The sequence below is a fragment of the Sceloporus occidentalis genome, unplaced genomic scaffold (genome assembly GCF_023333645.1).
Source record: "Sceloporus occidentalis isolate IW3139 unplaced genomic scaffold, rSceOcc1.0.p SCAF_55, whole genome shotgun sequence".
Taxonomy (NCBI): Eukaryota; Metazoa; Chordata; class Lepidosauria; order Squamata; family Phrynosomatidae; genus Sceloporus; species Sceloporus occidentalis.
In genome coordinates, this window is record NW_028317035.1 from 2283798 (window position 1) to 2296521 (window position 12724).

Genomic DNA, 12724 nt, shown 5'->3' on the forward strand with positions numbered 1-12724 from the left:
CTTGGAGATGGGAACTGGTGAGATTTAGACTGACTTCCACTGGAAACTGAAAACAAGTGTGTGCTGTATGGTTGCATTTACCACTCTTTTAAACTGTTAAGGGTCACAAGCAACCCACTGAAAAACATTCCTATTGGCTAAAATGCAGTTCAGCCCTTTCAAGTTATCGCCATTGCAGCAATACATGCCATTTCAGCTGACTTAAGACAAAAAACTTATCTGGATTATTAGTTGCAAGCACATCAATCATTCATATGGGCTGCTACTTGTAGCTGAATTACAGAGACCTTCATGACATGTAAAATATATAAATGCTGTTTATACATTTTAAGTACATAAAACTATCATTATTGGCAATAATTTTTGAAACACAGTGGGGTCTATTCACTAAAGTGGAAGTTGTGGTAGAGGTAGACAATTAAACCTCCTGATATTGCCATATATATAATGTGTACAATTAAACATTTTTAAGCAGGTGTGAAAAAATGCTGTAAAGGTAAAATGTTTTTGAATAAAATGCAACGTAAGTTAGGTGCATGATTAAAGAATTATATCAAGCAGGTGCTAATTATCATCAGCTTAATATGTAACATTTGGGTGAAGAAACTCACTAACAAGAGGAGGTTGCTGTAAAAAGTCATACACCATAGTAAACTGAGCACAGCAACAAAACACAAGTTAGATTTACTACAGACAGGGGTTTTCAAATGTTCCATCCAAGATCTTTTGAAGAAGCACAGAACAGGCTATATTAAGGACTGTACATGCAGTGATCGGACAAAGAAATTTAGTAGAACAGAGATGTCCAGCAGTGTCATCAGCTCAGCATTAAAAGAAAAACAGTAGGACCCTGGTAAACTCATCTACTATCCAGAGACTCCTGGTCAGAAGTCATCCTCATGGCAGACTTGGGGCCATGAGGCCATAGTATCCTCAATGCTGAGAAATGCTTGCTCCCCCGGGATAGACTGTAGAGGAGGCAGGTGGAGGAGACTTCGGTCAATTACACATATTCACTTATACCGCCCCCCAACCCCTTACCTGAAGTGCAGATTTGTCATTCACAGGGGTCTGCTGCTTACATCTGGGTTGCTTGCACTCTGTCCGTACAACTTTGCTTTTACCGGCCAGGGGAAGCAGAAATGCAGCAGGGTCATGTAACATAACGTGACTCCACTGGGTTCCTGCATCCCCTTGGAAGTACAAGGGATGCACAGGTAGGCAGCGGTTGCCCTGTGTCAATGACGGCCCTGGCAGTTGTGCAACTTTGGTTCTCCACCACCCCTCAGACCGGCTGGCCCAGCAGGAAATGTCTGGTTGCCCGGTGGGCCAGTCTGGTCCCTACTGGGCCTATTTTCAGGTAGGGGCCTGGAGTTGCAGCTCCATCAGCCCCTACGTTAATCTGGCCCTGAGCGCATCCACTCGCAGAGTGAGCTAGATTAAAGACAGACTGAGGCTTCCTAGGGTAAGTGAGCTGTGTGTATGTGTCTGCCTAGGTATGTTAGTGTCTTCCTGTCTGGGTGTGTATGTTATTGTCTGGGCTTGTATGTGCCTGCTGGCTATGTGTGTGTCTGAGCATTTTAGGGTATGTATGTATGTATGTATGTATGTATGTATGTATGTATGTCTGGGTATGTATGTTACTGTCTGCGTCGATATGAATTTGTGTCTCCCAGGGTATGTATGTGTGTCTGCCTGGGTATTTTTGTGTGTATGTGTCTGTATGTTGGTGTCTTTCTGGTTAAATATGTTAGTGTCTACCTTTGTATGCATGTGTGTCTGGGTAAGTATTTATGTCTACCAGGGTATGCATGTGTGTCTGCCTGGGTAGGTTAGTGTGGGTATGTGAACATGTGAACTTGTGTTTTTGGGTATGTTAATATGTGTGTATCTGGTTGTGTTAGCTTGAGTATCTAGGTATGCTTGTGTCAGTGTCTGGTTGTGAGTGCATGTGTCTTAGAGTCGAGTGTCTGGTTGTGTGAGTGCCTCTCCCCAGGTCAGGCTCTGGATCCGCTCCTGGCTCAGCATTGAAGCCGTGACAAAGCAGTGACGCAGAGGCCTCGCTCCCCCACCACAGGACCCAGTAAGGTAAGTGATGTGTAGAAAGGAGAGAGATATATAGTCAGAAAGGGAAGCGATAGTAAGAAAATGGACAGAAAAAGAGAAATATATATATGGGAGAGATAACAAGAAAAAAAGAATGGAGAGAGATGGACAGAAGGGGGAACTAATCGGAAAGAAAATAGATAAGAAGGAAGGAAGATAATGAGAATTAGACGTGGGGAAAGTTGCAGAGAAAACAAGAATGGGGAGATCATTAAGAAAGTGAGAGATAATGAGAAGGAGGAGAGATGTAGATAAAGGGGGGAGATAAAGGGAAAGGAGACAGAGGAGGGGGGAGATAAAGAGAAAAGGGAGAGATAGGGTCAATGGCAAAAAAAATATATAGACATGGGAGAAGAGACAGAGCAATTGGAGCAATGAGAAAAAAGAGAGCTAATGAGAAAAGGAATCAATAAAAGTGGGATATATAAAAGATGAAGTGAAGAGGTGGGGGGTAGAGAGAAAGGAGGAGTGAGCAGCAGAGATAAACAGAAAGAAAAGAGATAAACCAAAAGTTAAGAGATAGGAAAATGAGTGAGGTAAATAGAACGAAGAGAAGAAATAAAGAAGAATAAAGATAAAGGCGATATTAAGAGAAGAAGAGATAATGAGACGGGATCAAATAAATTTGAGAGAATGGAGGATATCTTGGTGCTGGGGCAAGTCCTTTGGGCTGTTATGTGGATGCACTATGGGTGCTAGGGCTGGCCTTGAGGTGAGCTACCAGTGGTCTATACGTGCAATGTAGGTGCTGTCAAACTGGAGGGGTATAATGTGCTCATATGACAAGGGGTTGATGCAAGGGGGCATCAAAATGAGTTTTTATATAGTATGACAAAATCTTTGCAGCAGCCCTGCTGGGGTATGCAAGTCACTCGCAGAGACCCTTGACCTTCTTCTAAACCATATCCCTTACAGTGTACTAGGTACTCAATAGTATTCCTAACACTTTGTATTCAACATGAGGGGGTGTTTCAGGGGGGACACCCCATTGACGTCAGGGGGACCTCCTACTGACGTCAGTGGGAACTCCTACCAACTTTACGGGATCGCTGGGTATGGTTATTTGGGTAAAGGAATACAATGAGCCTTTAAAAAAAAAAAAGATTCACAAAGACAAAGATGACTCTGCTATTCTCAGAGGAGCAGAGGTGTCACGGAAGCCTCTGTCCCCTTGGCTCCTGAAGGGGTCTAGGGGCCAGCTTTCTCCCTACAGACTATGAGCCCTGGCCTTGGAAAAGATCTGTTGATGGGGAGGTACAAATGGTCCACTGGGACTACTTCTTCCCGCTGGTGCCATGTTTTCCCAGTTACTAGAGACTCTAAATACTCTGGGGTACCTGGATTTTGGGAGGGGGGTTTATGTGTGGTGTGTTACTCTCCTTTGGGTCAGGAGGTAAAGGACAGATTCCTCTATGGCCAGTATTTGCACCAAGAACGGATATCCGGTTTTAAACTGGTTTCTGCCAGAAGTCAGGGAATTGCTTGTGTTTATCTTCCCCACAGACTACAATAGCGACCCCCTACTGGGCTGAGGTGGGCCGAGTGCAAATACTGAGTAGTATGCAGAAAAAGGCAACCTTTTAGTGGGTTAAAAGGCATATCATGGGACAGAGTGGCATATAGGGGGGTATAAGGCATTTCTGGAGGAAGAGTGGCATATAGGGGTTAAAAGGCATTTCTAGAGGCAGAGTGGCATGAAGGGGGTTAGCAGGCATATCATGGGGCACTCTGCATCCAGAAAAGCCTCATGCCACCCATATAACACTCATCTCCCTCCCTCGGCTCACCAGTGCGTCTGACTCCCTGGTGTCTAGTGGAAGCAGCGGGTGGAGGCCTCTATGACTGAGCACCAGAAGGTCATGTGACGTGGGTGCTCCGTCATAGAAGCCCTGGCGGAAGTGCCAGCAGTAGTGGGGGTTGTCTGCGTCCATCGAGCAGACATTCGCCGGATGCCAGAGAAGAGAATTTCCCACAGTGCTGCAGGGAATTCTCTTCTCTGTCAGCCGGGGAAGGACTGTGCGATGTGCGTAGACAACCTCCGCTGCAGTCCGTGCTTTCGCCGGCGCTAGAAGCCCCTGTGGAAGTGCCGGCAGTAGCTGAGGTTACCAGACCTGCAGGAGGATCCAGGTCCCCTGCAGCGCTGCAGGGGATCTGGATCTTAGTCTCGTAGTCAGACCTCTATTTGAGGTCTGATTGTAAGACAACCTTGACTATAATACGAGGGGTATTTTTCAGAGCTTTGAAAAAAAACCTTGTCTTATAATCAAGCAAATTGGTATATATGAAAAGCAGTTAAACAAAGCACTGGTGCTTTTTAGATAATTGATTGTTATTTGCTTATGTGACAAATGCTATTAAAACATTTAAAGAGCCACTAAACATTTTTTTTTTTTTTAAATCTACTTCTTGCAAACAAGGTGAAAAGTGCATGTACATAGTTACATAGTTATATAGGCTGAAAAAAGACATGCGTCCATCAAGTTCAGCCTTTCCTATATATGTTCATTTGTTTCTGTTGATCCAAAAGAAGGCAAAAAACCCCCCCGGTTTCGCTCTTTCCAATTTTGCACTAACCAGGAAAAAAAATTCCTTCTTGACCCCAAAATGGCAGTCAGATTTCTCCTTGGATCAAGAAGCTGTTTCCCCATAATTAAAGATTATATCCCTGAATATTATGTTTTTCCAGGTATCCATCCAGTTGCAGTTTAAACGTCTGGACAGACTCCGATAAAACTACCTCTGCAGGCAGAGAATTCCACATCCTTATTGTCCTTACTGTAAAAAAACATTTCCTCTGCTTTAGTCTAAATCTCCTTTCTTCCAGTCTGAACGCATGACCACATGTCCTATGCATAGTCCTGTTTATGAACAGATTTCGACACAATGGTTTGTATTGGCCCCGAATATATTTATATAATGTTATCATATCCCCTTTGAGGCGACGTTTTTCTAAACTAAACAGATTTAAATTAGTTAACCTTTCTTCATAACTATAGTGCTCCATTCCTTTTATTAATTTTGTAGCCCGCCTCTGCACCCTTTCTAGTGCCATGATATCCTTCTTTAGAATAGGTGCCCAAAATTGCACAGCATATTCAAGGTGCGGCCTTACCATTGATTCATACAGAGGCAACATTATATCTTTATCCCGCGACTTGATGCCCCTTTTTATACACGACAATACCTTACTGGCCTTAGCAACCGCAGACTGACATTGCACATTGTTGCCTAGTTTGTTGTCTATAACAATTCCCAAATCCTTCTCATTTGTCGTTACCCCTAATTCACTACCGTTTAGGGTGTAGGTTGCTTGTGCATTGGCTACCCCGAAGTGCATAACTTTACATTTATCTACATTGAATTTCATCTGCCATTTGTGTGCCCAGTCCCCCAGTCTATCTAGATCCCCCTGCAGCACAGTAATATCCTGCTCGCCCTGTATAACTTTACCTAGTTTAGTGTCATCTGCAAACACAGAAACATGACTTCCAACGCCTACTGCCAGGTCATTTATAAATATGTTGAATAAAATTGGTCCCAGAACAGAACCCTGAGGGACACCACTTACCAGTTTTGACCAGCTTGAAAATTTACCATTTATAACAACTCTCTCTTCTCTATCTCTAAGCCAATGTTCTACCCAAGAACAAGAATTTGCATCTAGACCAATTTCCTTCAGTTTGAATACTAACCTATTGTGTGGAACCGTGTCAAACGCCTTGGCAAAATCCAAGTAGATTACATCCACTGCAACACCCTGATCTACACTTCTACTTACTTCTTCATAGAATGCAATTAAATTAGTTTGACAGGACCTACATCAAGAAACAAATTGACTCAAATTGGTACATGCCATTTTCACCTTTTTTTTCAAAAAGTTTTTTTTAATTTATACAAATCTATCTTTTGATGTTTTATCAATTGCATGTGTCACATAAAAATCTCAATCAATAATTTAAAAAGCACCAATGCATACTTTTAAATACCATTAATTAATTAATGCTATGCCAACTACCATTATACCATATTGGCTGGATTATAAAATGCATTTATATGCCCTCCACATATGACACTCTGCTCCCCTAGATATGAAACTCTGCCCCCTGATATGCCACTCTGCCTTTTTAATGGATTTTGGTAGATATTCGTTAGATCCGGTAAGATCAACTGTTTTTTTTATTAGATCTACCACGCAGGAGGCGGTATTCACAATCCTATTTTGTGTGCGGGGGATGGGTATACATACGGGTTGCCCCCCCAACTGAAACTTGGATTTTTTTTTAATGGATTTTGGTAGATATTCGTTAGATCCGGTTAGATCAACATTTTTTTTTTTTGTTAGATCTATCACGCAGGAGGCGGTATTCACAATCCTATTTTGTGTGCGGGGGATGGGAATACCTAAGGGTTGGCCCCCCCCTCAACTGAAATTTGGAAATTTTTTCATGGACTTTGGTAGATATTCGTTAGATCTGGTAAGATCAATAGTTTTTTTTGTTAGATCTATCACGCAAGAGGCGGTATTCACCATTAAATTTTGTATGTGGGGGATGGGTATAAATACGGGTTGGCCCGTAGGTTTTATTTCCTAAATGCTTTATTTCTGATCTTTTAGCTTTGTATAGCGTTTCCACCGGCCTTAGGTGTTCAGGCTCCCTGTGCGGACCACCCCCGAATTCCACGGAACAGAGGTAGAGCTCAGAGGGACATAAATTCCAAATTTCAGTTGGAGGGGCAACCCATATGTATTCCCATCCTTCTGCATACAAAATAGGATTGTGAATACTGCCTCCTGTGTGATAGATCTAACGAAAAAAACTGTTGATCTTACCGGATCTAACGAATATCTACCAAAATCCATTAAAAAGTTCCAAATTGAGTTGAGAGGGGGCCAACTCGTATGTATACCCATCCCCCGCACACAAAATAGGATTGTGAATACCGCCTCCTGCGTGATAGGTCTAACGAAAAAAACTGTTGCTCTAACCGGATCTAACGAATATCTACCAAAATCCATAATTTTTTTTAAAAATTTCAGTTGAGGGGGCCAGCCCCCCCCATTAAATATGCAATATCTCAGTAATTAGACTAGCTATAACAAAAACTTTGTCTGATCAAACCTGATCTAACGCGGAGCTATCATAATCAGTAACATTTTGTTGAAATTTTTGTTGAGGGGGGGCTGTTAATATTGCCTATTTTAGAGTAGATCTAACGAAAAAAACAGTTGATCAAAACTGATCTAATAAAGATCTAACAAATGTAATGATCTTTTGTAAAAATTCTTAATATGGGGGGGCTAACTCGGGGGAGGTCAAATACAGGGTTTTTATGTCTTATTCAGTTGCACGTGCTGTTTCCATGTGTTGTTTATGTGATCGATGCCTGAACTACAGGGAGTATGTAAAGGAGAGGTATGGTTTAGTGAATGAGGGGGCAAATTAACTCTGGGGATGATTATTGGGAGAGGACCTCTCAATGTCATGGTAGGGTCAGAAGGAGGGAAGACTGCACTGACTCTCAAAGTCTTCCCCTGATCTGCAGTCAGTGTGGCAAATATTTTTCTTTGGTGTGGTAGTGGAGGGAGTAATTGCATGCTAGGGAGCGTGGAGGGGGGCCCAAGGAAATGCTTGGTTAGGGTCCAGTTTTTTCAGTATAAAATATATTGGCAGCAGGGTCTAATATTAATATAGATTGGCAGCAGGGGCTAACAGGGGCTAATATTTATGGATATCGGCAGCAGGGTTGAATATTTATATATATATTGGTTGCAGGGGCTAATATTTATACAAATCAGTAGCAGGGTCGAATATTTATATATATATATATCGGAAGCAGGGTCTAATATTAAAGAATGAAAAATAACTGCCAGTTCAGCTGTTATTTTGAAATCATATTTCAATCAAGGTGTTTACTTCAAAGAGATAAGTAGATATTATCTACTAAAAATGCATGTCTAATGCATATATATATATATATATATATATATATATATATATATAGTGTATATGTAGTGTTTCATAATTGCCCCCCTACTTTGGTCCCTGTCCCCCCATATGCTCCCCCTAAATATGAAAGCTGGAGACGCCACTGAGCAGGGATAAATGAAAAAATAAAGATAAATACCTGCCCGGCGACCGGGACATGCTGTCGGGCGACAGGAATAACGCTAAACCCCGATTATAGGCTGCATCCCCACTGTGGCCTATAATAGGGTGACTAAGAAGCGGTTCGGCGAACTCTACGTTTTTTTATGAAACAGTTTGCATGAACCGGCAAGAACTGTCTGAATCCCACCACTGGTTTCATGGGAGTAAATTGATTTGGTCAGTTTAATTGAAAAATGCATACCTCCTAAACAACCTGACAAACCCATTCATGGGTGGTATCACTATACTCAGGAGATGTTATTAGAGTGTTGTTTGGCAGTGATATATACCACAGCTGTACATACCTAAAGTACAATGTGTGTGAAAAAAACACTGCTACAGTCAGGATTCCACCCTACCAGCCTGGAATATGTAACCTATCTGCTGCCACTAGTGGCCACCCTTCCCTCTTTGGAGCACCCACAACAATTTCTTTCAGCTGAGCCACGTTACCTGGGTGCCTGCTCTGCCCTTCAGTCTGGGTCTTTGCATTGTATTATATTCAGCTTTGCTGTTTCTCTGCTTCCTGGCCCTGTGCTGTTCCCTGCTGTATTCTACCCATTTTGACCTGGCTTGTTCCGACTCTACTCCTGGATTCCGATTTGGCATTGATTCATCCTTCTGGTTCTGACTCAGCTTGCCTGACTACGTGTGCTCTGCCTGAGGGCTCCATGCCATGTGTCCGGTACCCTGCTGTGTGTCTGGTACCCTGCCGTGGGTCCAGTGTCGTATGTGAGGACTCCCTGCCGTGTGTCCAGCACCCTGCCTTGTGCCCAGTGCCATGTGTGAGGACTCCCTGCCGTGTGTCCAGTAGCCTGCCGTGTGCACTGTCCGAGGGCTTTCCAGCCATGTGCCGTATCCGAGGGCTTTCCAGCTGTGTGCCCTGTCTGAGGGCTTTTTAGCCGTATTGCCAGTCAAGACCAGTCCTGTGTGCCACTTACCTGTCTTGTCAGCTTACTCAAATACAGACTGTCTCAAAATAATACTAGAAAAAAACTAGAAATCTGAAAAATTTATTATTATAATTACATTTCAATAAATAGCATTTACTGAATAGATATGGTACAGCATAACTCCTATCTCTATACACAAGCCAGACATTGACATGGTAGGCCTTTGCCCCTTAAACAGCCTGCCTGTGCCACCATTGCCCCTAAAACAGCCTGACTGTGCCACAGCATGGCAGCACAGCTTAGGTTTGCAAAGTTGCATCTAAACAAACCACAAGACTTCTGGAAAAATGTCCTTTGGACAGATGAGACTAAAGTGGAGATGTTTGGCCATAATGCACAGCGCCTAATTTGGCAAAAAACAAACACAACACTTTGTACCAACTATCATCCACAGTGGCTGAGGGGTGATGATTTGGGCTCGTTTTGCAACCACAGGACCTGTGAACCTAGCAGTCATTGAATCTACAATGAACTCCTTTGAATACCAAATTCTGTTTCACAGCTTCACTTTGTTGCATGGTGACCATGTAGGTTTGAGGTATGTTATGAAAAAACACAGATGATTTAACAGCTTGATAACACTGGTCATTAGGGATCCACAAGACAGCGCTCAAAAATCACTATGCCACAAAAAATCACAGTTTTGTAGATTGCTAATTGGGGTTACCACCAGAAACATTTAGTTGAAATGAATGTTGTGTGCTTCATATTTAGCACTTTGTACCAGATTAATGGAAAATGTTTATTTGAATTTTTGTTAAAAAAATGCAAAAACCAGGTTGTAGGGATGTAAGTAACATTTTAATTATCACAAGGAAAATCATTACATTGTGACAACAATTGAAACCTTCTCATAATGTTACATTAAGAATGTGATCTTTAATTTCCCCTTAGTATAGCGACAAACTTGTACACATAGTTTCCAGTAAACATCCCATAAGGTGGTGTAATTACAGATGTATTCTTGTTGTCTTGGTGTATTTATCTGTACTTGGAGGTCAAGACAGCGGCTACTTCAGCAATGAATTTGTCCCAGGCAGCCTGGACTGAGGGTGTGAAGTCTTCAGGGAAGTGAGCAGCCAGAGTCACTTGGATAGTTTGAGACAGCAACTGTAGAGAAATTGCAGCAAATATTCAGAATACATTCACACCCCACTTTAAACGTAGAGTATCGGCTGTATGCCTGTATATATAATGTACTAGCACCACTTTGTATTAATCGAATGTAACTGACCCATGTCCTATTATGTAAAGGCAGTAATTAGTTTAATTATGCATTCATGTATAATTGATTGCTCACCTTGAAGTTTCCTGGATCCACTCTCAGGTTGTAGGCATGCAGGTCACTGAGGGTTGACAGGGAGCCTGAAAGGTTGTCCAGGTGCTTTGCGGCTTCTCCCAGGGCATTCACAACTTTTCCTCCATGGTTGAGGAGGTCAGAAGAGCCATGGCTCAGGTCAAAATGGCTGAAGTATGTCTTGGTCTGAGGGAAGCTCAGGAAAAGTCTAGAAGAGAGATGTGAACAATATTAGTTCCATCAGCCTTTCATGTATGATTTTATTTACTCTTATTATTATCTAAATGTGGCAAACCACCATTTTACAGTTAAGTGGTTCAGTAACAAAAATGTACATATACTTTTATACATACCTCTCCAAAGCCTCAGCTCCCAGGGCGCTGGCATTAGGAGCGATCTTGCCCCAAAGGGAAACAATTGCGGATCTCTCGCTGCTGCTCAGAGTCATCTTGGAGATGGGAACTGGTGAGCTTTAGACTGACTTCCACTGGAAACTGAAGACAATTGTGTGCTGTATGGTAGCATTTGCTACTCTTTTAAACTGTTAAGCGTCACAAGCAACCCACTGAAAAACATTCCTATTGGCTAAAATGCAGTTCAGCCCTTAGTTATCTCTATTGCAACAATACATGCCATTTCAGCTGACTTAAGACAAAAAAACCTTATCTGTATATTAGTTGGAAACACATCAATCATTCATACGGGATGCTACCTATGAACTGAACTAGAGGGGCCTTCATGAAATGTATTATAAATATTGTTTTATGGTATTAATTGAAATTATTGTTATTGGATATATATATATATATATATATATATATATATATATATAATGCATATTTAATGTTGGAAATCCTTATTTCATTATCCTTAAAAATCCTTATGTTTCTGTGTTATTAGTAGGGTAAGTTGTATGGGTCTTTTTTGTTAACCACAATACAAATAGATATTTATGTAGTCTTTTCAATGAGCTTGGTATTTAATGCAGGGGTCATGAAACTGATCCAATGTATCCAATGTGAAGTGTATTTGCATCTGAAACCATTTGACTGTGGATGGGGTCCTGTTGCTGCCATGTAGTTATAATATGTATATTAATTGCAGAGTAACACAGGTGATGTGGTATATGAAGGCTTTTATTTTCTGCTACCAAGGTTAAATAAGATAACAGTCCCACCAGATCACACCTGGAGACAAACTGAATGGGCAGAAGACTTCAACAATGAGACACTTAGATGCCACCTGTCCTGACAGGGCGAAGGGTACTGTTTATTGGATTGGATTAACTCTCCTAAAAGAGTACAATTGCTCCCTGTATTTTGTCTGATGCCCCATTTGTGAAAGATGAGGATCTAAAATTATGCATTTTATTTATACAATTTAATGTATACACTTACTTTTGTGAAGTGTTCATATTAATATTATTAACATTATTATGACTTTTAGGACTGTAGAAGACTTGCCATACACCTCTTTGCTCCATACAATCCGCAACCCTAGAATAAATGGATATCAGGAGTGGAAAGTGGGACAGAGGGATTTGGGTTACACTAAAAAAACACACTGACGCAGTATGCTTGGCCCACTATAACCTGGTGTCCAAAGAAGCCATTTTTCTTACGTGACTATAAGTGAATGCCTCAAAAAGACAGTAACCTTTAAAGTACCGGTAATGTGTAAATTCAAGTTATTTTTACTCCCTATGGAAATTTTGGAAACATAAATGAGGTGAAGATACATTTAATTTTCTGTAACTGTGGGTGCTGACGACTGATGGACATTTATCAGCAAGCATGCAGCATTTAGGAGTCTAGTTAATCAAATTGGTAGAGGACATCTTAAAAGTGACATCATCACTAGTGGAGCTGTGAGTGGTGGTTGGTGACTGCATGACTTGCTGCAAGTAGGTTGCTTTAAATATTAGCTTGTAACTTCTAAGTATAAGTTGCTTTCTTAAAAGAAGCCAAAGTGTTTTTTGTTGAGAATAGAAGCCCTTTAAATAAAATAGATAAAATGAATTTTAGTCACATTAACCAACGTGCCTGAGCTCCCACCTTTCTTTAGATTAATAGTACTAGTTAGCACCCTCCCCACACACCATTCTGTCTCCATTTAATCCGTTGACTGCTAGTAGTAATAGATATATTTATACTTTTTCTATAGATATTTAGTGACCACAGTATAAACAACTTACTCCCAAAGAAAATACTTAATACAAT

General features: G+C 41.3%; 1 protein-coding gene across 1 annotated transcript; it reads right to left on the reverse strand.

Annotated features, from left to right (window-relative positions):
- Positions 1 to 10189: 10189 nt before the first annotated feature.
- Positions 10190 to 10953, reverse strand: LOC149287914 (hemoglobin subunit alpha-3-like). The gene is made up of 3 exons (XM_089492349.1): positions 10859 to 10953; positions 10509 to 10713; positions 10190 to 10318 (listed from the first exon to the last, which is right to left on the reverse strand). The coding sequence occupies exons 1-3, from the start codon at positions 10951 to 10953 to the stop codon at positions 10190 to 10192; spliced, it is 429 nt and encodes a 142-aa protein (XP_089348475.1).
- Positions 10954 to 12724: the final 1771 nt, after the last annotated feature.

Excerpts from the sequence above, each read along its gene's own strand:
- LOC149287914 (XM_089492349.1), bottom strand. The coding sequence starts at position 10,953 with ATGACTCTGAGCAGCAGCGAGAGATCCGCAATTGTTTCCCTTTGGGGC. Across the intron at positions 10,714-10,858 it reads GGAGCTGAGGCTTTGGAGAG|ACTTTTCCTGAGCTTCCCTC; the intron begins GTATGTATAAAA and ends TCTCTCTTCTAG. Across the intron at positions 10,319-10,508 it reads TGGATCCAGGAAACTTCAAG|TTGCTGTCTCAAACTATCCA; the intron begins GTGAGCAATCAA and ends ATTTCTCTACAG.